Source organism: Engraulis encrasicolus, chromosome 18, assembly GCF_034702125.1.
Source record: "Engraulis encrasicolus isolate BLACKSEA-1 chromosome 18, IST_EnEncr_1.0, whole genome shotgun sequence".
Lineage (NCBI taxonomy): Eukaryota > Metazoa > Chordata > Actinopteri > Clupeiformes > Engraulidae > Engraulis > Engraulis encrasicolus.
In genome coordinates, this window is record NC_085874.1 from 12,938,333 (window position 1) to 12,965,542 (window position 27,210).

The 27,210-nt window shown below is 43.0% G+C and overlaps 1 protein-coding gene across 2 annotated transcripts; it reads right to left on the bottom strand.

The window, feature by feature from the left end:
* Positions 1 to 398: 398 nt before the first annotated feature.
* On the bottom strand, positions 399 to 26,956 carry dhx9 (DEAH (Asp-Glu-Ala-His) box helicase 9). 2 transcript variants are annotated; one of them, XM_063223059.1, is made up of 28 exons: positions 26,783 to 26,956; positions 25,917 to 26,033; positions 25,670 to 25,810; positions 25,450 to 25,558; positions 23,940 to 24,112; positions 22,715 to 22,863; positions 21,068 to 21,114; positions 20,468 to 20,604; positions 20,097 to 20,186; positions 19,527 to 19,688; positions 19,169 to 19,246; positions 18,639 to 18,830; positions 17,939 to 18,080; positions 15,709 to 15,791; positions 15,147 to 15,303; positions 14,262 to 14,359; positions 12,533 to 12,746; positions 11,371 to 11,465; positions 10,485 to 10,558; positions 10,066 to 10,218; positions 9,466 to 9,626; positions 9,174 to 9,285; positions 7,265 to 7,426; positions 6,747 to 6,874; positions 5,966 to 6,195; positions 4,947 to 5,062; positions 2,144 to 2,344; positions 399 to 1,212 (listed from the first exon to the last, which is right to left on the bottom strand). In XM_063223059.1, the coding sequence occupies exons 2-28, from the start codon at positions 26,025 to 26,027 to the stop codon at positions 897 to 899; spliced, it is 3,831 nt and encodes a 1,276-aa protein (XP_063079129.1). In that variant the 5' UTR covers positions 26,028 to 26,033; positions 26,783 to 26,956; the 3' UTR covers positions 399 to 896. The 2 variants fall into 2 exon arrangements, with proteins under 2 accessions (XP_063079129.1, XP_063079130.1); XM_063223060.1 differs by lacking the exons at positions 22,715 to 22,863; positions 23,940 to 24,112; positions 25,450 to 25,558; ... (1 more) ...; positions 25,917 to 26,033; positions 26,783 to 26,956 and adding an exon at positions 21,825 to 22,662.
* Between the last annotated feature and the right edge of the window lie 254 nt (positions 26,957 to 27,210).

Below are 27,210 nucleotides of genomic sequence, written 5' to 3' on the forward strand. Positions count from 1 at the left end.
GGGATAGCAAGATGGAAAACAACAGCAATGAAATTGACAGATTTTTAGGCACAATGTTATATGGTGATGTACCACTGGAAGACAAGATCCAGTGTGTGACCTTTATAGAGTATGTAGGGAAATTTACGTGCTGGGTAAAGTCAAAGCAGTGTAAAACATTTAAGAATTGAATGGCAAAGTTACAATTATGAGATTCAACATGAATATTGAAATCACCCAAGACCAGGATGGAGGAGTACTTGGGACATACATAAGAGAGCAGCTCAGTAAATTCACTTATGAAGACAGAGGATGCCTTAGAGGGTCTATAGACAAGTAATAAGAGTAAAGGTAGACATTCAAAAGATGCAAATAGCTGCAGCGGCACAGAAACAACATTAAAACATCAAGACGCCAAGTATTTTCTTGATCTTTATTGTAGCAACTTTACAGACATAGGGGGATGACATCAGTATGGCAACCAATAAACAAGGAGCTACTGCAAACAATTTAAAATTCAGACATCAATTCAGCTGTACTCACATTTTATACAGACATTTTTTCATAAAAAAAGGTTACTACTGAACAGAAACCAAATGTTGGGTAGAGACACACACAACTGAAATGACATAAAACTAAAATCAACCAGATATTGAATTAAACTTCTGTCGTCAATGACTTCTCGCAATATCACGAGGCCACAAGCACAAGGGAGGATGGGAGTTAGGATGATGGAATCATAGACAACTGAACTGACAAGTTAAAGGTGGGGTTGCAGGTATGACATCACGTTGGGGGAACTCCCCCAGGATTCTAAGGTTCTACATAGACTCCTATGAGCCTGAGGAACCCCCAACATGATGTCATAATAGTACATATTCTTAAAATGGTTAAACCCCACCTTTATTGTGAGACCCTCAGTACCCACCCCGGCCACCTCTGTATCCCCCACCACCACCACCACCTCCATAGCCTCCTCTGTACCCACCTCGATAGCCGCCTCCACCTCCACCATAGCCTCCTCCTCCTCCCCTGCCCCTGAATCCTCCACCCCCACCCCTGTAGCCTCCTCCTCCTCCATACCCGCCACCTCCACGGTAACCTCCTCCCCCGCGGTACCCGCCACCACCCCTGAAGCCACCTCCCTCGCCTCCGCGGCCACGGAACCCTCCTCCTCGTCCTCCGTCGCCATCGAACCGGGCCATCTTGGGAGGGCGTGGGCCATCGCCGTACCTGCGTCAAAGAGAGGAGACGTGAGCAAATGTGAGGAAATGTGAGGGTGGCTTAGCTTTGTTTTCAGTTCAATTGGGACTCTACGGATCCTCCCTCAGATTGCCGGTGTATCGCAGTGGGACAAACATCACATAAAAGCAGAGGCTGGAGCACAGTTTTGAAACATTTAAACACCACCGAGCTGGTGGAGTAGGTATTAGCGGTTGAGGAAGAATCGAATGTGAAGTTCTAGTTTAGGCTTGCTGGTCTTGGCTTGGGCTTGGTGGCCATGAACTGTATGACTGCATCTGCTGAAGAATCTAATGTGATGTAGTTGGGAGACCATGCCCATGAGGTGGATGCCTGCATCTGCAACTTCTCCACAAACGACTAGCTATTGAAGGGGTCCCTCGTGTGATGATGTGTTCTAGTGGGTGGTTCTAGTCTGGCTTGAGTTGGTCATGAGTGGTACGTCTGCATCTGCAGGAGGGTCTGATGTGATGTTCTGGTGTCTGACTTGTACTAATGCGATGATATTTAGCCTGGCTTGCCTCATGTTATGTTCTGGTCCAGGCTTGGTGGACTCCATACATGTGGTTGGCGGCCATGATGTTTACCTGCATCTGCAATTGTACAGTATAGTAGCTATTGATGGAGAATCTAAATGGGATGTTCTGGTGTCTGGTGCCTTGTATAATGTGACTCTCTAGTGCCTGTCTTGCCTAATGTGATCTAGTCTAGGCTTGGCGGGCTCCATACCTGCGGTTGGTAATGTGGTCTAGTCTAGTCTAGTCTAGTCTAGTCGGGCTCCATACCTGCCGTTGGTAATGTGATCTAGTCTAGTCTAGTCTAGTCTAGTCTAGTCTAGTCCAGACGGGCTCCATACCTGCGGTTGGTAATGTAATGTAATCTAGTCTAGTCTAGTCTAGTCTAGTCCAGACGGGCTCCATACCTGCGGTTGGTGGCCATGAGGTGGATGCCGGCCGAGGCGGGTTTGGAGATGAGGCGCAGGGTGTTGAGCATGCGCTGGTTGGCTGGGTCCAGCTGGCTGATTAGCTCTGGGTCCTTGGTCACCTCCACCACCAGTGCCTCAAGCGCCGCCCGCAGGCCGACGATTGCACCAGCAACCTCGTGCGGGATACGCAGCTTTATCCTGTCATAAAATAAAGATGTATAATATAATAATTCAGCATGTTACCATATCAAAAATATTACAATAAAAAGTGGCTTAATTTTTTATACTATAGATTCCTATGGAGCAATGTAACAGGACACTGCACCAGAGGCATCCAAACAGCCGTCTCTATGTTCTGGTTCATTTTATTACTCTTCCAGTGTTTCCCACAGAAATTTTGGAAACCATGGGGGCAGCCGGGGTTTATTTTGTCCGGGTGGGGGGGGGGTCGTCTTCTCACACGGGCCTTTTTTTGGGGGGGGGGGTGGGGGGGTGTATTCTTGCAAGCGTAAAATGCAAAACGGCAAACACAATGACTACAGTATGACATTGGCGCATGGAGAAACTGTAGGCCTGGGGCCTATATTTCAGCCATTTATATTTTTGAGAAAATAAGGCTACATAAGATTTTACCCATGACTTGTATAATAGTAGTACATTGTCATTGTCAAAAAATGCAGTACAGTGAATAATTTCTGTTTACAACACAGTTTCATTCGTCCCTCATGCAGGGGTCTGGGAAACAATAATAAAACAAAATAGGAGCAGAGATAAGAATTTAAGAGCACTGTGAAATTGTTAAACGCATAGACAAAAGGGTCTTAGAGGGTAGGCTATGCCTTAGCCCCCACACATATCTGTAGGCGTACACATTTCTACATGAGGGGTGCTGGTCACACAGGGCAGTTTTTTGTCCAAATTCCTCCCATTAAAAGGGCTGAACAACATATTACACATTTATGTCTATATTCACATTCATTACACATTAATTTCTATATGCAGCCCGATGTCTCCTCTGCTGTGTCAATGAAGGTCTGTCACCAAACTCATTACAACTGTAAAACAAAGCCTAGGGAGTGTTAGTAAACTCATCCCAACTGTCCCTTCTCTGAAGGTTTTTTATATCGCTCCCAAACCCAAGTAAACTACAACAACTTGACTAGGCTTTTGATCACTGTCTTTCAAGCACTTGTGGTTCTCTCTATAGCAGGGGTGCCCAACCTTTTTTAAACCAAGATCTACTTTTGAAGTTGATGGTCTGCCGTGATCTACCAAGTCAAATTCAAGGATGTCAGTATGAAAATTTAAGACCACCATTTATTAATCACCATTATTATGAACAAAATGTTTTCAGTAGGCTACTATGGCCGTATCTTTTCAGTGTGTTTTTAAAGTGTGTTGAATAGCCTATCTTTACAAAGCAATGCAGCACTGATAGTATGCAGAGATAATTTCAGTCATACACAAGTCATAAACAACTGAAACAATTTCAAAATGATAAACATTTGGTATATAAAAGCCAAGGCACATAGGCCCTATTTCTAAAATATGATGAAGCATTATCATGCCTTCAGTGGTATAGGCTACAAATTAAAAAGGGCTCAGAAATTCAGCATTTGTTATGGGTAAATAGTAGGCTACTATGAGAGAGAGAGAGAGAGAGAGAGAGAGAGAGAGAGAGAGAGAGAGAGAGAGAGAGAGAGAGAGAGAGAGAGAGAGAGAGAGAGAGAGAGAGAGAGAGAGAGAGAGAGAAAGAAATGAGAGAACTCATTGGATTGGTTAACACCCCTGTTAAGTGTGACTTCTTCTATGAAGGTTTTTTTTTTCAGCTCTCTGGGACAGTAGCACAGCAAAGGCTTTCTATTGTGAGTTTGGGCAATCGTTTTGTCCACAACTGAAGCAAGAAACAGCACAAATTGAAGTGAATTCCATACATGTCAACAACTAACATTTCCCTTACACGCGGCACGCGATGTAAACGCAGTTAGCGATGATGCATGCGACTAGCGATTTGGATGAAGATCCTCGCATATCGGCGTGTCATAACGCATCGTTGCGCACATGTTCTGTTACTCACCCGATGTTACACGTGTGCACACATGAATCAACTGTAATACCCTTACGGTCACTTCCTAATGCTTTCCCCTCATTCTGTGTTACGGTGGGACTACTTATCTAACCAATACAGAGTCTATGTATTTACTCCAGGAGGAAAATGCGAAGGAAATTCAAAATCGTAATTCAAATCGTTTTTAACAAAAACGGATATCGTTAAAAAAAAAAAAAAAAAAAAAGTAAAAAAAAAATTTTTTTTTTTACATTTTCGTAAACTATGGCGGCCAAATTTAAACTATGGCGGGCCGCCATAGTTTCCTCAATGTATGGGAAACACTGTTTCTGAATCTAAAGGTGCACTGTGTTGCATGGTGGCCAGAGTAGGTATTGCGACTATGCTGCTCATTGAAACTGTGCTGCCTATTGCCAAATTTGATCTTTTCAGGAATATTTGCAAAAAAAATAAATTAATATTTAGTAGTATGACCAAAGTACAGTACATTTTGCAGGTAAAAATGTCTATGTCTAAAAATATTTCTGGAAATTAAAAATGGCAGACATGGAGAAGATCCACCTTTTCAAGTATGAAAAGTGCAATTTTCTCAGTCATAACGAATGCTTAGAATATGATGGCAGTGGTAAGTATTCAAGAAAAAGGTAACATTTGTGAATATTGGAAAAAAATGGCTAAAAATATTTGCACCTTCAAAGCACATGCTACGACCTACTGCAGTATAGCCCTTACCAATCATCCAGCTCCACCACATCTCCGTTGGAGGTGATCTTCTTGGCACCAAACAGTAGAAGCTGCAGGGCGCTGACCAGGGTCATGGATTTGGCCGAAATGGCTCGAGTCCGGATCTGCAACACGCACAATTAGGCCTAGATTAGATCACGCCAGAATCCTTCGTTAGTTTAAAAAGTCACGTGAGTAAATTTAGTCATTTACTTCCCAAAATCAAAAATGTATGCTGATCATTCACTGACTCGTATATCAATTTACTGTTCTGGCCAAAGTGCAGTATGTTTTGCCGCCAAGGAGGTCGATGACAGGGTATTCAAATAGTAGTGGAGCACTTTGGTAGGCTAAATCTTTTACAAAACACTGTTAGGGATCTGCTTAACTGACTCAGTGGGCTAGGGTGTCATCCCATTATTCAGGGGACCCAGGTTCGAATTTCGCCAAAGGTCATTCCCCGATCCTCCCCGATCCTCCCCAGTCTCTCTTGCCCATTACTTTTCCTGTCACTCTCTCACACAATAGTACAAAAGAGAAAAACACGCACATACGTCTCAAAAAGATTGGGTGCAGGACCAGCAAAAATACCATGAAAACTGAAAGAAAAGTCCACGACACCAAGCTCCCGTTGCTCTTTTTTAATGTGACGTTTCGGGCAGCAAGCCCTTAACCCAATCCCATCAATTAGGCATAAAAAGGGGGGCGCTGTGACGCAGCGCGTAAAGCCCCCCACATTTGGGCTTGTATGCCCACGGGGATGCCGGTTTGTGTCCAGCCGGGGTCAATTCCCGGCCCTGCCCCATGTCTCTCTCCCAATCGTTTCCTGTCTACTCTCATAATGTCCCGTAATAATAGAGGCCAAAAAGACAGAAAAAAAACCCCTTAAAAATTAAGGTATAAAACGCCGTCCCCCCAAAATGTTTTCTGGGCTTTTATTGTTATCTTAAAATGTGTTTTTTTTATCTTAATCTTACTATCTTAAAACAGTTAGTTGATGCAAGGTTGGTCATGGTGCTGGCGGTCACCTTTTCTCCAAAAACGAAGAAGGGTGAGGGGTACTGCATGTCCTGGTTGCTGAAGGGGCAGTTGACGCTGGACTTGTGGATGAGCGCGTTGCGGCCCTCGGTGGTCAGGATCTTGCGCTTCTCCTTGTGGTAGCAGACGTTGGGGTAGGAGCCGAAGGTCAGCAGCGAGATCACCACGTCCAGGTTGTTGTCGGGCCCCGTGTTGCTGAACACCTGGTTCATCAGGCACTCTGTGGAGAGGGCAACGGAGTCAACAGGCAGAATTCAACTAACACGCCATTTTGGATACTGACTATTAGTTTGTGATTTGCCCCCAAAGACTTACTTCAACTGGTACTCTGTGGAAGATCACTGAGCAGTCAGGACTGCAATTCCCAAAAACTTCTAAGTAGTACTTGAGCCTAAGGAGTTATTAAAGGGGTATGCCACTATTTTGGGGCTTAATACAGTTAAAATCTTAAGCCCCAAAATAGTGGCATACCCCTTTAAGTATGAGGTGCCTCCAAAGCAATACATCAGAAATAGGTCTCACATCACTAAAAGTTTATAAACACAGTGTTTTACCTTGCATATGCAGTTTGCGTGAGCATTTTATTTGCATGTGTGAGAACAAATATTGTATGCAGGCCTCTAAACTGATTGTATGCATTAACTGTAAGTGTTCTGGTATATTGCCTGGGCCCTAGGGGGCAATAGCTGTTAAATCATGTTACAAGCTGTAGGACAATAACAACACGCATCAATGTTCTTGAATACTACTAGAAAGTGTTGTGTCGCTCACCCTCGGGGAAGCCTGAATTGACGAGAATGTCCTTCAGCTGCACTTTGGCCTCCCACGTCATCCTCAGAGTGGACATGTGCAGACGCTTGTGCTCACAGAAGTTAGTCTCGGCATTCTCTCCACCCATCCTGCCGGAGGACAAGGCAATACATACACAAGACTATTGCATCGCCTGTTTGATGAGCACAGGCATGCAGTGTACAGGTCAATGGCGCTTTAGTAGTAGCACATGTCAGGGTGGTGCAACCAGAGCTAATGCTTTTGTATGCATTAAATGCTTTTTTGTTTTTAGTGGATTATCTAAGTATATTAATTGCAGTGTATTAATACCCCATTACTAATGGAATCATGGGAATTAGTTGTGGTTGTACAACCTAATGCCTGAGCACAAAATTTTAATTATTAAGTATGGAAAATATGTAAATGGTTCAAAAAGGAGAATAATGGAATAATGTTTGAAAAAGTAAACACACACACGTGCGCACACACAGAGTTTGTGATTTTTTCCCCCCACTTACCGGACTTCATCCCATGTCTGAAACACGGAGAGCAGGGCCACGTGATCCGAGAAGCGTGAGCCTGCAAAGTTGCGGTGGACGAAACCCAGACGTTTACCCTCGCTGATGAAGGGCTCAGGGAAGCAGGACGCTGCGGAAATGGTGCACACCGCATCGCCAACGCTGGGAGGAAGAACAGTTTGGTCAAACTTCATTTGCATGGTTTAGGACAATCCCAAAGTTATCTTCCACACACCATGCTCTTCCGTCTTGTTGGCACGTCTCTGAAGTAATCAAGTAAGTAGGGAATAGATCGCACTCAGTTTTTCGTCTTTCTTTTTCTTTTCTTTTTATTCACATCGCAGGGTCAGACAGACGTTTCGGCTGCTAGAGCCTTCATCAGTGTAACAATTTACGTCTTCTTCCAGAACTTTTTAAAGCAACAACCTCCTTGTCACCTGTTGCTAATTACTCATTGGAGGTGGCGCGGCAAGTGCTCCACTACATTAAGTGTTTACGCTGTCCATTAAGTGGAGCGCTTACTACGCCACCTGCTGGAGTATGAAAGGCATATCCACCAACAACAACAACACATGTCAAAGAAGGATTGTTGCTTTAAAAAGTTCAGGCAGTAGACAGAAATTGTTACACTGATGAAGGCTCTGGGTAGCCGAAACGGCTGTCTGACCCTGCGATGTGAATAAAAAGGAAAGAAAAAGAAAGACGAAAAAATTGAGTGCGATCTCTTACACGGTTTAGTAAAACCGATTGTCCCATAGACATGTCCCATGCCCCACTATAGGCACTGTAGACTCTATTCTCATCCTGTAGCCATCTTCCACATACATGCGCACCAATACCCACAGGGCTGCCACTGTCAATAGTGGCAGTTTTTACTTTTAATAATTATTCATGGATTATTAATCTACAGTGCCTATCGTCATCTGCAAAAGATCAATCTACAAAGTTTCGGATCGACAGTGCTGGATTTTTTTTCAACGTGAATCGATATTGAATGATGGATTGATCTTTTGCCCTGGTAAACAAGAGTGTTGTAGTCTTACTTGAAGATGCAGTCCATGATCATCATCTTCTGCGTGTGGGTGTGTGTGTGTGTGTGTATGTGTGTGTGTTTGGAGTTCTCACTTGAGGATGCAGCCCATGATCATCATCGTGTGTGTGTGTGTGTGTGTGTGTGTGTGTGTGTGTGGGTATGTGCGTGTGTTTTGAGTTCTTACTTGAGGATGCAGCCCATGATCATCATCGTGTGTGTGTGTGTGTGTGTGTGCGTGTGTTTTGAGTTCTTACTTGAGGATGCAGCCCATGATCATCATCGTGTGTGTGTGTGTGTGTGTGTGTGTGTGTGTGTGTGTGTGCGTGTGTGTGTGTGTGTGTGTGTGTGTGTGTTTGGAGTTCTTACTTGAGGATGCAGCCCATGATCATCATCGTGTGTGTGTGTGTGTGTGTGTGTGTGTGTGTGTGTGTGTGTGTGTGTGTGTGTTTCGAGTTCTTACTTGAGGATGCAGCCCATGATCATCATTGTGTGTGTGTGTGTGTGTGTGTGTGTGTGTGTTTGTTTTGAGTTCTTACTTGAGGATGCAGTCCATGATCATCATTGTGTGTGTGTGTGTGTGTGTGTGTGTGTGTGTGTGTGTGTGTGTGTGTGTGTGTGTGTGTGCGTGTGTTTTGAGTTCTTACTTGAGGATGCAGCCCATGATCATCATCGTGTGTGTGTGTGTGTGTGTGTGCGTGTGTGTGTGTGTGTGTGTGTGTGTGTGTGTGTGTGTGTGTGTGTGTGTGTGTGTTTTGAGTTCTTACTTGAGGATGCAGCCCATGATCATCATTGTGTGTGTGTGTGTGTGTGTGTGTGTGTGTGTGTGTGTGTGGGTGTGTGTGTGTGTGTGTATGTGTGTGTGTTTGGAGTTCTCACTTGAGGATGCAGCCCATGATCATCATCTTGCCCAGCCGAGGCTCGATAGGCAGCTTGGCCAGGATGCGGCCCAGAGGAGTCAGCTCATCATTGGAGTCAAGAGCATCCAACTCTGCAACCATACAAACACAGCACTTTACTAAGCTCACTAATTAAATCAGTGCAAACGTGACTTGGCATATCGATGTTGCTACCACATCTAAACATAATTATTCATTTTAATATTAATTATTATATTATTAATATAATCTTAAATAAAATTAAATGATAAATAAATGTATGTGTCTGAAACCTCGGAGTGTGTGTTCAGCCTCGATGACGGCATCTAGTGGCGGTGGCTCGATGGCTTTGGACAGGAAGTGGCCGATGGCTCCCAGTCGCAGCAGCTTGATGCTGAGGGCCACCTCGTGCAGCGGCGTGCGGAAGATCTCCGGCGTCATGTGGGTCTCCAGCCTGAGGGGACACAGTCACATTAGTTAGTAACTCAGTAAGTAAGTTTAATCTATATAGCATTTTTTTTAAACAGCAAGAACGGGCCAAAGTGCTGTACTGTGTCAAATAAAAATAAAAGTCAGCTATAGCAAGACATGAACATAAAATACATAAAATACAAAAGGCATTCCAACAGACAAGGGCCAAAAAGTAACTTGCTTATGAGCCTGAGGAGACATTAGTTACATTGGTAACGGTGCCTGACAACACATTCACATTATTAACCATGATGATCCCTGATTTTGGATACAAAAAAATAATCAAATTCCATATCGACTTTCCATGTCTGGAACAGCCTTAACAGCAATTCCCTGATATGCCAGAAACTCCCTGACCCATGGAAATTCTGGCAATGGTATCTGTTGCGATTAAGAATCGTGAGATGGTTGTAAGATTGCACCTCTCAAAGCGGGCGTTGCTGCAGAGATGGAAGCAGAAGCCTGGCCGCACGCGGCCCGCGCGGCCCTTCCTCTGCTCCAGGTTGGTCTTGGATGCCCACACCGTCGCGTAGTTGGTCATGTTATTGTGGGACGTGAACAGCTTCACCTTTTGCCTGTGGACAAAACAAAATAAACTCAGTGAGGTAGAGCTAGCTAGAAAAAACAGATGATAAGATACATTAGAGTAGAGCAACTTTATTGATCCCGGGGGGAATTAAGGATTACATTACATTAAGCAAATAACTAATACATAAAAAAATAAAATAAAAAATGAATATGAATTAATAAATAATTACAGTAATTAAATAGCTACATACACAAAAAATGTGTAACATAATTTGCAGCAACTACAATTACACACCGATTTGCGAAGACTTACTTGCACGAATCAATGACATACACAACATCATTGATGGTGATGCTGGTCTCTGCAATGTTGGTTGACAAGATAACCTGTGAAAAAATAAAACAGTTAGGTAATGCAAAGATCACCTTCACTGTACAAGAAGCCATAAACGAATATGAGGAAATTAAGGCATCCAAAATATATTCTCTAAGTCAGCAGATCGTATCCTACAAAATACATGTATGTGTATGTCATACTTAGGGACTTGGTCGGAAATAAGTTTAAGGGCTTTTCATGTCACCCCTGACTGTTTTTTTTGGGGGTGGGGGGGGCGGCTTTATTTTCAGACTGGACAGTGTGAGAGCAGACAGGAAGTCAAGTCAAGTCAAGTCAAGTAGGTTTTATTGTCAATTTCTTTACATGCACTGGTCATACAAAGAATTTGAAATTACATTTCTTGCTTTCCCATACAGACATAGACTAATTAAGGTAAGGACATAGACAGTATAGACATAGACAGTACTTATACATGGACTTAAGACAGTATGGACATAGACAGTGCTCATACAGACATTTAAAGTGCAAGACTGGACAACAGAAGACTTGTAGAGGACATACATTAAGAGGTATTTGTTGTGTTTTTGTGCTTTTCCTAAAAAAAAGTCCTTTATAGCGTTCTGACATGGTAATAGTAGCATTTTGAAGAAAATAAATATAAAAAGTGAACAGGAGAGAGAGGCTGGGAAGGATCGGCAAATGACCCGGGCTGGAATTGAGCCACGGTAGGGCCATGTCACACCTGACTATACTATAACTAATGCTTCTGTTCCATGTTTTACATCAAAAATAGTTAAACTAAATTAATCAATCAATTATAGGAACTGAGTCAAGATAGATTGGCTTGATAGGCTGAACTGACCTTGGTCACGCCGTCAGGTACAGGCTCAAACACCAATCGCTGCTCCTCCCTGGGGATCTGAGAGTGAAGAGGCAGGATCTTGTAGCGCTGACTTCCTGCATCACACACACACACACACACACACACACACACACACACACACACACACACACACACACACACACACACACACACACACACACACAATTGTGATATCCATAATGACTTGTACTGTACGTACTGACACAGTGATCTGTTTCCCCTGTTACTTTAGGGGCCAACCAATGCAGTGCACTGTGGGGATAGGTGCCTTGCTCAAGGGCACTTCAGCCCTTGGTAACACCATAGAATAGCAACCCCTAAACACGTTATTAACATTTACTAATGAACAGGTCATAAACAAAACATTTACAAATGTTTGTAAATGGGTAAGAACAAAACCACAACTGCCCAGTAGTGTCGGATCCCACTGGATGAGCTCTACGTGTGTTTATCTGCTGAACACCATACTACATCCAATGGTTTCATGCTTTCTGGTCTTTGGAGGACAAACTTCCAGGACAGCGCTGTATCAGCTGCGTAAACACCACATTTCTAGCTCATTTGCAAATTAATATGTATAAACAATTAACTAAATATCAACAAAATATCTATCAGGTGGTTTATAAAGCTTTTTAAGGCGTAGTTATTGTAAAAAGTGCTACCGAACCTGCAACTCTGGGGTGCATTTCTCAAAACTATAGTTGCTAACTACGTACGTTAGCCATTTGTTGTTTGGCATGCAATTTTCCATTTCAAACTACCCAAGTTGCTAACTGGCTAACAACTATGCTTTCGAGAAACACACCCCTGATCTACAGTCCAACTACCGAAGAGTTACACCAAACATCTCCTATTAGAGTAAGATACTTCAAGCCCGTGCATTTCCTGGATCCATGTGATGTCAGGTGAATGCCCCTTTAGGAGACCTTTGGTTAGGAGACCTTTGGAGTCTTACGGTTGAGAATGAATGGAGTTCTTTATTCTCTTGGCACTGTAGATGGCGGTAGTGCACATCTCATGCAAGCAGTCACCAAGTGCCACAGAAAGACAAGAAGAAGGCATTGGGTGGGAGGAGTCTGGGTTATCTTACTCTAATAGAAGATGTTTGGTTACACCATGCCTGCCCCGTTCCCCCTCTCACCAAAGTGTGGGTTGAACTCCAGGTGTTTCTGCATGGAGTAGATGAGGTTCCAGCCGGGCAGGAAGACCAGCACGGCGCCGGCCGCCTTTAGCGTCTCGATGTACTTCAGCAGAGCCTCGATCAGCTCGAACGACGTCTCCTTCTCGTTCAGCTGCGCCATGGAGCGCTTGGTCTCGGGCCCGTACACCTCGTCGCATGTCAGGTTGCAGTTCATCTAGGAGAGGGGAGCGTAGGAAGGAATACGTTGATATTCATTTCGCATCCCTGAGCAAGACTCGTTTAAAGGACATACACATAACATCACAAGACTATTGCACATGTGCCATGCACGTGGAGCTTCAAGCACCAATAGACAAAAGCAGAACCTGAGACCTGGGACTAGGAGCCCACAGTCACAAATAAAGGACACAGGCCTATGTACAGACATATAGACATACATGCCTACCTACTTGCATACATTATATACAATCCACATAACTTAAAGACATTACCATCATGGAGTGATAACACTATACATACAGTCTTAAACATTCCTTCATACATCAATCAATTCTTCTGTTGAATCAGTCTTCAGAGTTCTCTTTTTTAATCGCAATAGTCTTAAGTACCTATTTGACGGTAATAGCTGATATTCTTGGTGAAAAATGTGTGTGATGTCAGTAGAGAAACATGTGGACGGTTGGAACATACTGTTGCTGTGAAGGTCCAGGAAAAGTTTTGCTATGGGCACCCCAATGATCTTAGAGTAGATTTTGATTTGGTGTTGGAGTTTAGCCAGACTTTTTATTGGGAAGAACGAACTAAGATAATCTTTGGTTTACCTTTATCTTTGACATTCAGGCCGCCATAAGCTGTACTCTAGTAAAGCATAACGCTCTGGATCACAGATGTAAAAAATAAGATTACTTGGGTACTAGCACCAAAGGCTCTTAATCTTCGCACAAAGTATAAGCTTATAGGCTTCTTATAGTATATTGTATATTTATAGTACAAGTTTCAAGTTAAAAGGCACTAGCTTTGGGTGATTATTTCTTGAATTCAGATTGGTTATATATTTAAATAAAATAAAAAACCTTGCTTGCTTGCTTGAAATAAGATTTCATTGTTTGAAGATCAAATAAAAATCAAGAGGTGGGAGCGGTAGGCAGAACAAGGCCTACTTTACTGAAGGTGCAGATATGAGAGGTCAATGAGAATTGGTGACGGCCCATTAGAAGGCGGCCACCAGGGGGTGCTGTGGCAAGACTGTACATGATGAGACAATTGATAACGTAGAGGCGATTCATAAGCAGTTTCTTCTGGGATCCATATGTAGTAAGGCTCCCCACCATGCCCCTTTAGGAGACTACGAGACAAGGGATCCCATTCCAACATCCAAACTCCCGTCCTCCCTGGTGCTTGACGTTATTGATGATAGACATTTTCAATATCTCACTAAAAAGCAATGGAAATATCAGATTGGGGCAAAATCCCCCAAAAGTTTTTGTGTCTAGACTGACAGCGGGGGAACATTGTTTTCTCCACGGAGCCGGGGTGTCAGCAAAGCACAAGGCCACAAACTCAAGTCGAGGATGGGAATTTGGATAATGCAATAGACACATGGTGAATGAGTGGAGTTCAATGGAAAATCACGCCCATTTAGCAGACCTGACTTGTTCCCAATTTGTTGCATTGGTGGCACGTCCTACGAGTCATCTTGGTCTACCATATTGAAACTCTTCGACTATACCTCTTCGTCTCCTCCTTCCTCGTCTTTGTCCTTCCTCTTCCTGTCCGAGGGAGGGGGCACAAACTGGGTCATCTGAATGCAGTCCTCAAGAAAGTACTCTATAGAGTCAGGAAAAAAAAATCGGGGGTGGGGGGATTATTTGGTACAAAGAGGTCAACTCAACCAACTAGAGCCAAAATTTTTCCTTTTTCGCGACATCAAACAAATTCTTTGAAAAAAGCAAAGAAGATAGCAGATATAAACGACTCGGTTTCAGGCAGAAAATCACAGAGAACAATGGAGTGTAACTTCATGTGTATGCCACCACATGCAAATTACACCTGCTTCAAATGCATTGACTCAAATGTGTCTAGACTTAGACTTAGACTTATGTTTATTGATCCCACAAGGGGAAACTTAGGGTAACGGCAGCCGCTCCTGCGGCGCCCCAAAAACAGCCATCACAAAAAGGCACATTTAATACAGACTTTGGATGCCAAAGTGTTTAAGAGGTTTTGTTTTTCTGGCATTTCTAATTTACACACACAACTTAATTTTCATTTGGTTGGCTGAGAGTTTCGACTTGTGTTTTTTGTTTTTATTTCATTACCTTGTTTGTAAGTTGAATGCAATGTTAAAAGTCAGAGAATGAGCGCACATGAGAGTAAGATCCACAACACTGTTTATGCTCCAAAACAAAGTTTAATAGCACAGCATTTCAGACGCTCAGTCATTCATCAAAGTGGAACAAGGCTGTACTTAAATGAAGGACCGAAAGTCCGAAATGTCATGCCATCACACTTTGTTTGGGAGCATTGACCAGTGTTGCAGACCTTCATCATTCTTTCTTCTCTCTGTCTCTCTCTCCCTCTCAAAGCCCCCCCAAAAACGATGTTCCCATCTTACGTTGGACGGGGAAGGTGCGCCCGTGAACCTCTATGATGGGGGCGTTGCAGAAGTATTCAGCAAACATGGTGGTGTCGATAGTGGCAGACATGAGGACGACCCGGATCTCAGGGTAGGCCAAGATCACATCTCTCAGCACCACCATCAGGAAATCCGTCTGAAAAGGGACGGTTTATTATTATCACCTTAATGATTCATAGCTTTATTGCAGGTATTGGTCAAACACAGTAATACCATTTTAAAAAATTGTTTTAAAAAGGGATGAAAAGTTGATGCTAAGATTTTGCATTCTAGAATGGCAAGTGTTTTAGACCAAATAAAAACAAAACGAGAAAAAAAGGAGGAAACACTGCAGGTTCTTGCTAATACACTGTACTGCTACCAAAACTGATATTTCCTGATTGTGGATGTAAAATGGTAAAATTCCATGACAACCTCTAATTGAATTTCCACAATATTCCAGGAATCCCATAAATCGCGGAAACTCAAAGGGTCAATGAGATCATGCAGAAGGAAGGATACACACCCTCAGGTTTGTACCACAGAAGCACACTGCACTTACATTGAGATCCCTTTCGTGGATTTCATCAACAATCACGTGGCTGATCCCTCGGAGTCCAGCCTCCAGCTTCCTCAGTAGCACCCCTGTAAGAGAGCAATGTCACTTGAAGCCTGAAGTGTTTTTAAAGCTCATGTGTAGCTGTGAATGTCAGGAGAATTGACTTTTTCTTGGACCTTTATGGGAATTTAGCAGAACGGATAACAGAGTGGGTGGTTGGGAGGTACTACTGTACAATAGGGCTGTAACGGTACACTCAACTCACGATTCGGTTCGTATCATGATATTTAACCGACTGTTCGATACACCCCGAGATTTTTTATATGTATATTTTTGATGATTTTTTATAGGTAGAATAATTCACAAGAGGCTACTCAATTAACCCATTGACGCCGGATGTTGCGTTACGCAACATTGGCCCTGATGCCGGTTGTTGCGTTACGCAACATTATTGATTTGTCAATATTTTCAAGACGCTTGGGCGATGCAATCCATAATGTTTTGTTCAAATACACAAGAGGTGGGTGTTCTCGATTTTTTAAAGATCATGTGGCAAAAAAAGTTTGATTTGTCGACAAAAATGTCAAACGAAATCAACCATGCTCGCTTCTGCAGACGTGGATTGTTTAGTCATTTCACACAGGTAAAAAAAAAAAAAAAAAAAAGGCTGTGGTTCGCGAGACATGCTGTTACAGCGAACGTGACGTTCAGTTGAAAGGTAATGAACAGATTTCGATCGAGGAAAGGAAATATGATTGAAGACCCTTTAGATAGAGAGCAGGAGTGTGATTTGCCGCGGCCGCATGAAGAGGTGGGCGAGTGGCTTCCAAATAGACAGTCAACTAGATTTCGCCCCCGACATTACCAAAAGTTCACTCCGACACTCGGGGCAATTGGCGAAGTTGCCAATATCAGAGGAAGCACGTCCTTTAGATATTTCAGAATATTTTCACTGAAGAACTTTCGGATATGGTGATAGCCTATTGGTGAGGCAGACAACGGTAGACATGCGGATTATAGACGCGCGGCCACACATCCAGCTCAAAGTGGAGCCCCGTCTCAAAATATGATATGAAATAGCTCATCGGTCTCTGCATAACGTTTGGAGGAATAAAACGGCCATACTCGCCGGTGGGAGAGGAAGTGGCTGTATCAGACAAATGTCCCCTGATTTATGGCAGAAATGACTGCCTAATAATTATAATAATAATGATTATTATGATTTAGTTATAGTCGGCTATTGTAACAGTAGCAATAAATAGCCTATAATAAATAGCAGCATCAAGCATTATCCTGAAAGCACATGACATTTTTTTCAATCATTTGATTATGAGATATGATTTTTTTAAGGAATATGTGTTAGTGTTAATGCTGAATGATCATAATCCCGTGACAGCAGAGGATTTTACCTTTTCAATGCAATTTGTCCCTATGTGTTCCAGAGGCTGAGATATTGAATTTTTCATCAGAGTTTTCAACCAAATTTTCTTATCTCAAAAAACCTCAGGCATTGGGGACCTTTTCTAAAAACTGGCTCAGGCGCCAATGGGTTAAATGATAGATAGATAGATAGATAGATAGATAGATAGATAGATAGATAGATAGATAGATAGATAGATAGATAGATAGATAGATAGATAGATAGATAGATAGATTTGACGCTTGGAAGCACGATCACATCATTTCATGTGGTTGTTTTCTGGACTGAAGGGTTACAGAACTTTGAAAGGGCGTATCACGATACTGTCTTCTTGCATCACGACACAGTATCATGACTGCGTAACACGATTTATCGATTTGATACAATATCATTATCGTTCGAGTCCGGCCGGGGTCATTTCCCGATCCCACCCCGTCTCTCTGTCCCGATCTCTTCCTGTCACCATCTCAGACTGTCCTATCAAATAAAGGCATAAAAGCCCCTAAAAATATATATATATAAAAAAGAAAAGAAATGTATTTCAATATCTCGCAAAATTGCAATACTAACATCATTTTCTCATTTGCAAGTGGGATGGTGAATGAAGAATAGTTCCCCAAAAGTTGTTGTGGGGAAACTTAATCGTTTTCTCCACAGAGTCAGAGACATGTGAGGCCACAGGCAGAGGCTGAGGACAGGAGTTCGCATATTGGAAAGAACTATGATTCTCACTGAGGCAATCCTGAATAAATAAGATTAAAAAAATGAAATGAAAAGAGAATAAGACAGACAGAGGGAGGGAGAGAGCCATACCGACAGTGCAGAACATCATGCTGGCGTGTGGTCTAGGCAGGATGGACTCGAAGCGTACGCTGTAGCCACAGCTCTTGCCCAGGTCCTCCCCCCTCTCGTAGGCCACGCGCTCCGCCACAGACACCGCACTGATGCGCCGAGGCTGTGGGGCAAAACCAGAGCAAAAAAGAGAAAAACAGTTTTTTGTTTAGCTGCTTTTGGTGACATCGTAGGCCACTCACGGTAAAATGCATTAAACATTACTTAAATCTTTTAGGCTAATGATAAAATATCTACTTTCGCTGAATTAGTGTTTTTATTACATTGATGGGACAAAATGTAAGATTTCTGAACCTTCCTACCAATGTAATAATTTCCTGCCAATGTAATAAGGGAAGTCGACAGGAAATGACTTCGTTGACTGGGCAATTACACCTGAACAGCACATTTTTTATTACATTGGCAGGATTTGTACTTTGGCAGGAAGTTATTACGTTGGTGGGTGTTACAATGCTCTCATTCTTTTTCTGTGGCATCCTTTTGGATTTAAGAATATTTAAGAATAATGGAATTAAGGATTTAATAATGGAATCATGACAGATGAATTTTCCAATTTTGCATCTTGTCAAAATTCAAAAAAAATTCACTATTGGCCAATCGGGGGCCCCTGGGCTGCAGCCATATCTAGCCTGCATGTTAATCTGGCTCTGTCTGTACTCACCTGGGTGACGACTATGTTGCAGTCGGAGGCACGGCTGCTCTTGATGAAGTGGTCCAGGATGTACTGGGGCACCTGGGTGGTCTTGCCACAGCCGGTGGCCCCCCGGATGATGACCACGGGGTTGTTCATGATGGCATCCATGATCTCCCCCTCGAAGTTCTTCACCGGGAGGTTGCTCCTCTCTTTTAAGCCCTGGGGAGGAAGAGGAAGAGGAGGATGGGTTAAAAGTCACCCTCTACAGTGTGAATTTGCATTGTGCCTGGAGAGCGTTGTCCCTCTCTAAAAATCCAAAAAAATGTTTTTCCTCTCATAGTCATATGTTCTTATGAAAACTTATTTTAATACAACGCTTGTTTTGGTATATCAGCCAAAAGTTCCATGTGGTAAAGCAGTAACCATTTGCCTATTAACAACCCACAACACGATGAGAAAAAAAACAAATGCAATTCATGTTGATCAGATCACAGAATGGGACATCAAGGGAAACCAATAAATGACTCGTAAGAGTTTTGTCATATTTAATTTCTTACCATCTGAAGGTTTTCATCGTTATCCAGCTGATAGTTTAGGTCTGTCAACAGGTCTCCACTTATTTGCTCTGGTGTACACTGAAACACACACACACACACACAGACACACGGGCGCAAACACACGCATTGACTGACTATGAAGCAGCCCAACAAAAAATGTCATCAAGACCCAAAAATCAAAAGCAAGTCAACATTAAGTTCGCCACCATGAATTCCAGACAACACCTACTACATGACAGCAGGTTGTTACTTCACATTTATTTACTTCCTACAACAGAAGTAAAGCAAGCTAGCAATAACCGATACATTTTCATGAACATTTATGAACTGCACCATATGTTATGTGTGTACTGCTTACAAACGCCAGAGGGCCCTCGTCTATGTTGCTGCTGGTCCAGGGGTTCCAGTTGACCTGAGGGGGGGACCAGGGCACCACGCCCGCCGTGCTCTGCCTCTGAGAGGGCTCGAATTGGGCCAGCTTCCCCTGGAGCAGGGACACTGGAGAGCCGGGGTCATGGGGCTGGATGGGACAGAGAGAACACCAAAATGTCAAGCTAACTCAGACAAGAACATTGGATACAAGCACCTGCACAAAATTTCAATAAAAATGCTGCAGGATGCACTAAATACACAGGACAGTTAAACGGTGGAAGCACTGAGCCTAAAGAGAGTCAACTGAATGGGCCTACTGGGACCAGGCGGCAAGGATAAATGGCTACCGGTTTCAGGCAGAAAACAGTGGGATGCATGCTTGCTTCTATGCTACCAGGCACAAATTACACCTCCTTTGATGCATTGAATTAATGTATATGTGTGGTGTCTTGTGATTAAAATAAAATATATTTATCTTTTCAACAGGAACAGTGCTCACAACTACTCTTATGTCTGTTTGACCACTCGAGAGCCTTTAGAAAAGACATCCACTTACAGGGGGCGGGATCTCAATCCCAAGCTCCTGAATGGTGCTCTGAAGTTGGTGGCACACCTCATCTGGCATGGTCACCTCATACACCTCCACCTGGGTCAGACCACAACATGGAGAGACATTTTTCATACAAAATCAGGGAGAATATTAAACATGTGAGGGACAACATGGTATCCTTATATGTTAGGGTTCTTTTACAAACAGCAGAGAAACTAATAAAAAGTCACACCAATACAAGGGGTACAAATGGTACTGGCTATTGGTTAAATGACTCAATTCTAAAACATTACAGAGGTAGTGGATTTGGTACTCGTATGACATTACCTGACTGCTATTAAAAAAAAAAAAAACTAATCTGGCAGCCAATCACTCACCGTTTCCCCCTCCTTCTTTTTCGTCAATCCAGTGAATGGTTCAATAACATTCAAATGGTACAGCTGCCGGACAATGGACAGGGCACAAGACTGGGCCGCCAGCTTCTTGTTGGAGCCATGCTCACGAGCAGTTATCTCTGTTTATGACCAAGGGTACAAACAGACATAACATAACATGGTCAAAAAGGCAGGATTGTGTCAAACAGCTTAAGCCTATGATGAAAATGCTTTCCCTTGAGGTGCAAACTGGTTTCCTTAGTTATAGTCCAGTGGCATATGTTTTCGGTGCATTGAACATTTACAACTACATTTCAACAAACTTTATAGCTTAATCATTTACAGGGTATTGGCTACAATCCCTGGAGCAATGTGGGGTAAGGTGCCTTGATCAAGGGCACTTCAGACATGGATGGGGGTGTAGGGAGACGTAACGATGGGACTTGTACCTGCAACCCTCTGAGTTAAGACAACAATACCACTCTACTTCAGTTGTGAACTATAGCCGCGCGTAGGCTTCATGTATTAATACTCAGGCCACCACTGCCTGTTAAACTAGTAATTAATGCAATAGAGACAGATTGCATAAAATCCGGCACTTACTTCTCCCAAGCTGCCTTACGTAAAGGGTCATCTCAGCGATAAAACTCCTGCAAAAGAAAAAAAAAGAAAGAAAAGAAAACCACACACACATACACACAGCACATTAGACAAACTGCCTAAACTGTCAAGGGCCAAACTACAAAGGTGATGAGAGAAAAAAAAACCTGGCTTACTTAACCCATAGATACAATTTTACAATGCAGCTAGTAAACAAATAAAGGATTTAGTTATCTTCACCAAATTGCTGACAGTTAAAGGGACACTGTGCAGGAAATCGCCAAAATAGGTACTGCAACTATGCTACTCATTGAAACTGGGTTGCCTATTGCCAAATTTCATCTTTTCATGAAAGTTTACTAAGTAATAAACTAATATTTTCTACTATGGTCCAAGTACAGTCATTTTTGCAGCTAAAAATGGCTATTTTTGGAAATTCAAAATGGCGGACCATGGAGAAGATCCCCCTTTTCATGTATGAAAAGTGCAATTTTTCCAGTCATAATGAATACTTAGAATTTGATGGTGGTGTTAAGTATTCATGAAAAAGGTAACATTAGTGAATGGGCAGCATGAATTCTGGAAATAAACAACTAAAAATCTCACACAGTGTCCCTTTAATTGATTTCTCTTAAGGTTGATGAGTAGTGTGCTCTTGAGTTAAATACACCAGGTTTGTCAGCTGGCCACTTCTGATGGCAAAAAAACCCCCAGGGTCAAGTCTACAGAGAGTTGTGGTAGGTCACGGTTTCCAACTAACCTCGAAGCGCCATGAGCTCGGGCCAAGCCATCCAATTGTGGAGGAGAGGAGGGCAACCCTAGCACCCACGAGGTTGTGGCCCACAGAGTGTGTATGTTTTTCTGCCAGACTTCCACCGTTCAATCAGAACCGAGCATTTGTTTTGTGGTGTTATGGTCCTCAGGTTTCCAGCCCTAAGCAGGGAAGTGACACCAAAAATCACAACCAGACATTGCCAAGTGTCATTTGTCCCCGCCAACACACAAACCACATCATGTTCTTGCCATGTGACAGCTTAGTGTACCTAAGTGATGTCACATGTTTAAAACATGTAAGGTTGGGGTTTTTGGTGTCACTCTCTCCCTGTACAATCACTGTCCAACGTCTTTCAAGACCCACTGTCCAATGAGTGGATTTTGAAATACGTTGTGGTGCATGTAGGCACTATTGTTGAGGAGATCTTCAGCCAGTGCCGTTATACGTTCAGTTTGCTCTACAGTTAGTTACAGTAGCATTACTGTAACTATCTGTACATCACAATACTGGTGATCCAACAGAGTTAAGCTAAAAGGCTGCTGTCTGAGATGTACTAGTTTGTCAGATCTTCCAGGGGTTTTTGTTAACACCTTGAAGGCCTTTCGTCCTTGCGGTCCAGCAGAAAAACATACACTCTTCACTAAACACATCTCATCGCTAATCTACAAGTTAACTGAGGGTGGGGGGCAAAGCTACTAAGCCCATTTCGGTGACCCAATTCATACTATAGTTTTCTAATTCTGAATAACTGCCGCCCTCAAAGTCTTTGGATTCTACTGCACAACCAGAATTTCGTTGAGAGCACGGCAGAGTCTGTGGATAATAAAGCTCCACAGTGTTTTTGTTGGGATGCTTCTATGTGACCTTGGCCTGACCTGTTGTGATCAGGCCCCACTTGACTGTATTTGTAATCAGTCTGGTTCTTCTCCTTCTGGAAGAACTGGTTCAGACGAGCCTTGGCGTTCTCCAGGGTCCAGTTACCATGGAGACCTGCGTTTAAATCAACCTCCTCCGACTCATAAGTCTGCAGGGCAAGAAAAAAAAACGGGAGAATGAATCAAATGACAGTGTTTTACAGTCTGTTTACATCAGAATGAAATGTAACAAAGTAAAATCGAGAGGTTAATGCCTGCACACCACCATGGACCAATATATATCCCAAGGCAGTTCTAACTGAAAATGGCACCTAGAAAGCACTTGTTTGTTTTCGTTTAAAGCCAGTTAAGCAGCTGGCTATTTCATGGCTAATACAGGTGATTAATTGCACTTGACATTAAAAACCAAATGATGAAATAAATAAATCAATAAATGCAAATACATAAATACATGAAATAAGTTTGCTCACCTAGAAAGCGCTCCATCCTTCCTGACTTACACAGCTTTGTACAAAAATGTGTGCTCACTAAATGTCTTCCCCATCTACTTCTTGAAATGAAGGAGATTCCCATTGATCAATGTGATAACACAACACTGAATTCTGCCTGTGAAGATTCTTGTTCATCCAGGTTACATTCTAAAAAGGGTTTAGGTGCAAGCAACTGAGCTTTGAGGAGCAAAATGTCTTCAAGCTCCAAGAAGAAGTCCAGTTGCTTTTTGCTGTCCTCTTTGGAAAGCAACAAATAGTCCACTCTGCAATTAGCCTTTTTCATGTGACGTCAGACACCTTTGATTCAGTGCACTTGAAAGCAGGAAGAGTAGCACGGTGGAATAGACAAAAACGTATAATCCACTGTTGTTATGGAAAACGGTAGCAGATTTTTCTACCTCACTTCAAAAACCGAATTTGTATGACGTTGTGGTGAAAAAGGTTAACTTGGCAAACTCATCACACGTGAGCTGCTGCTGGTAGCAATGGCAACGCTGCCCAGATAGTAGTAGTAGTAGTAGTGTGTGTGTGTGGCACTGGCATACAGCTCACAGCACCTTTACTAACTCTCCTAAGATGAAGCTCTGTCTCAATCACGTGTTACAACGCTGCTGGGACACAAAGCTGTTTCCTCCTGTCCTATTGTGTTTCTATCACATCCACTCGTTTCTTTTTTGTCCCCAGCATTATTTTTTGCAGGTGCATATACAGTAAATAAACAGTTAAGCTCTAACCGCTTCGGCGTCTTGCTGCTCCTTTTTTTCGTAGTACTCCTTTAAATTAGCTCCCCGCTCCCAATCGGTGTTGGAACCGCCACCGCCACCGCGGCCGCCGCCACTGTTGCCGTAGCCAGAATAGCCCATGCCTGTACCTCCCGGCATGCCTGGAGCGTCTTGCTCTGAAACACCTGAGAGGAGGGTAGGCAAGTCTCATCATCGTTACCCAAAAACCAAGGAGCATTATGTGCTTAAAAGAAAGGAAATCCGCACACTGTTACTGCTCACCGATTTATTGAACACAACGTTTCGACCTCAGGCAGTCTTCGTCAAGGGGAATAGGTCAACCTACACCTGACGAAGACCGCCTGAGGTCGAAACGTTGTGTTCAATAAATCGGTGAGCAGTAACAGTGTGCGGATTTCCTTTCTTCTTTTACACATGTTTGTTTGATCCAGCACCTGTTTTACTGGATGTGCGTGCATCACCTACACTACTTTGGCATTATGTGCTTTTCATCTGTCAAGAATGCAACCCCAGCAACTTGCGCAAGTTGTATGGCATTTCAGTTACAATGTCATACGTACCAGGCTGCGCGATTATGAAAAAAATATTTTTAAAATAGATTATAAAAGATTATTTGGATCAAAATCGAAATCATGATTATTAATCATGAGTTTGCAGAATTATATAAGGGATGAACAAAACAAAGTTGAATTGTAACTTAATAATTAGAAGGCAATAGCATGAAACTTAGCCGGATCTACAGATTTTTGTCCAGAAACACCAGCCTGTCAGCATTTTCTGGTTTCAAGGACACCTGAAGGCCGGTCACTCACTACGATTAAATCTCAATTGATATCATGATTTTGATATCATGATTTTGATATCACGATTCAATCACGATTTTCAATTCATTACGGTTAATTATGCAGCCCTACGTTCCACGGTAAAATGGTGCAGAGTAGACAGAAACATAAATATGGATAATGCAAGTTCATTTATATTACATTAGACTACAGGGCTTTTTCTAGGATTTTTTGGCATGAGGGAGCATCATGGCTACGGGGGTGAAGGGGGGGTGTTCCCCCCCGTGAATGAGAAATTTACTAGGGGCGCTCAAATATATATATAAAAAAATAAAAGTATGAGGGTGCACCCACTGAGGTATGAGGGTGGAGCGCCCCTATTTCCCCGTTCAGAAAAAGCCCTGCACTAGGCTGACACTTTCACTCAAAGCGACTTACAGTCATTCTCGTACAGGGTACTGGTTACAGTCCCCGGAGCAATGTGGGGTCAGGTGCCTTGCTCAAGGGCACTAAAGCCATGGATCAAGGTGGGGCGAGGTAATGGTAGGCTTCGAACCTGCAACCCTCTGAACTTAAGTCCAACTCCCTAATCACTGGACCATGGCCTCCCATCATTCTTTGTATCTATACTATGTGAATGAGTCACACTTGTTTCCATTTGTCCCCCTGAATGATTGTGAAGCTGCCTGTTACCAGGGTACACAAACGGTTAAACCTACCTTGTTCCCTTTTGATAGCCAGATGTGGAGGTAAGGGGCCATGGGATGGAAGCTGGCCGAATCCACCGCCACCACCGTCTGGGACATCACCAGGGTCCGGTGCACTTGGCTGGGGTCAGAGAGGATTGTCAGTAAATAAACACACCACCACAGTCCTCTGACTTTGCTGACAGCAGTGACTGACCTTACAAAAAGGGGACAGGCACTTCCCCATACTCACCCCCAGAGCAGGCACCTCGCTTGAACTCATTTTGCCTTGTCGAACAAGGAAGTTGACAAAGTCCCGGGCTGCATTGGACTGCGCATCCTTCTTGTTGGTTGAGTTCCCCATGCCAATGTAGTTAAACCCCTCCACCCGAACCTGGAAGAGAAGTGTACATCATTATTCCCAAATAAGTATCAAGAACGACAATCACCATGCTTTGACGCAGGACACAGTACATGACTGCGAGTCTGCGACAACTTACCTCGCACATAAACTTCTGCCGATTCTTGTTCCCAGCTGCCTTGATTTCATAGGTAGGCGTAAGTTTCTGCTTACCCAACCACGCATAAAGGAAATTCTTTATGTCTGCCATGTTCCACTTAAAAAGAGCAGACGCAACATCACATAAGTCAAAGGTTACCAGCAGAAGTGGACATACACAGAGACATGTACACTCAACACACCAGTCTCTACATTCAGTGCCATCCTTCACTAGGCAAGACTATAAAAGACCACCGTCCGATAAAGCTAACTTAAAGTGATACTGTCCCATTTTTGGAAATAAGCTTATTTTACACCTCCCCTTGAGTTAAATAATAGGCTTTTACCTTTCTCCTGTATTCACAACCGTTTTCTAGTTATGGCAGTGCACATTTTACCTCTTAGCTAACAGTTAACATTGAGTCCTATGAGACCAGTTAGCCGCGAACTGGTCTCATAGGACTCAATGTTAACTGCTAGCTTGGAGGTAAAATTTGCTCTGCCATAACCAGAGAACGGTCGCAAGTACAGAAGAACGGTAAAAGCCTATTATTTAACTGAAGGGGAGGTGTAAAATAAGCTTATTTCCAAAAATGGGACAGTATCACTTTAAAGAATCTCTGGCTAAGGTGTCTCATTGTTTATCTCATGGCAGGGTGGCGAGACACACCTTTTTGTTCTGGATTCGGTAAAATACCATTGGGTTATTCTTGGCTAAGTATAGCTATATCCTCAGTATCGCAAAGACAGTGGGCTAGGCCTAATATTACCGGTTTTGATCTAATCACTGACTTCAACTTGATACCGGTGGAGTGCAGGAAGCTAATGTTAGCTAGCTACTTTCAATGAGGATACGATTTGTTTTACCTTCTTCCTGCAACGTTTCTTGCTGTGCAGAAACGGCTTTACAGTTGTGCCAACGGCGCTGTGCACCCCTATGCACAAAAGTGCAGTTGATCAAAGTTTACACACTCAGTGTGCTCTAAATAGTTTAATATTTCTCTACATACAACTCTCAGGATGATCATCTGCGCGATGATGCTTGTTAGCAACAACGGAGAGGGAGGTCAAAGTTCATCAGCATTTACGGCACGTGCAGTCAGCAACGCGACTCACTAGTTTGACGCCCTCTCGTGACTTCACATGGTAATCAAACATTTCAAACAAGCGATTTAAGGTTAGGGTTAGGTTTAGGGTTAAGGTTAGGGTTAGGGTTAAGGTTAGGGTTAGGTTTAGGGTTAGGTTTAGGGTTAAGGTTAGGGTTAGGATTAGGTTTAGGGTCGTATGACGTAAGC

What these genes read in the sequence shown, in the direction of transcription:
- dhx9 (XM_063223059.1), bottom strand. Translation starts at nt 26,027, where the DNA reads ATGGCAGACATAAAGAATTTCCTTTATGCGTGGTTGGGTAAGCAGAAA. An exon ending in GTGGGGCCTGATCACAACAG is followed by an intron (nt 21,115 to 22,714) that starts GTCAGGCCAAGG and finishes TTTCTTTTGCAG; the next exon opens with GAGTTTTATCGCTGAGATGA. An exon ending in CTCATGGCCACCAACCGCAG is followed by an intron (nt 1,213 to 2,143) that starts GTATGGAGCCCG and finishes TCTTTGACGCAG; the next exon opens with GTACGGCGATGGCCCACGCC.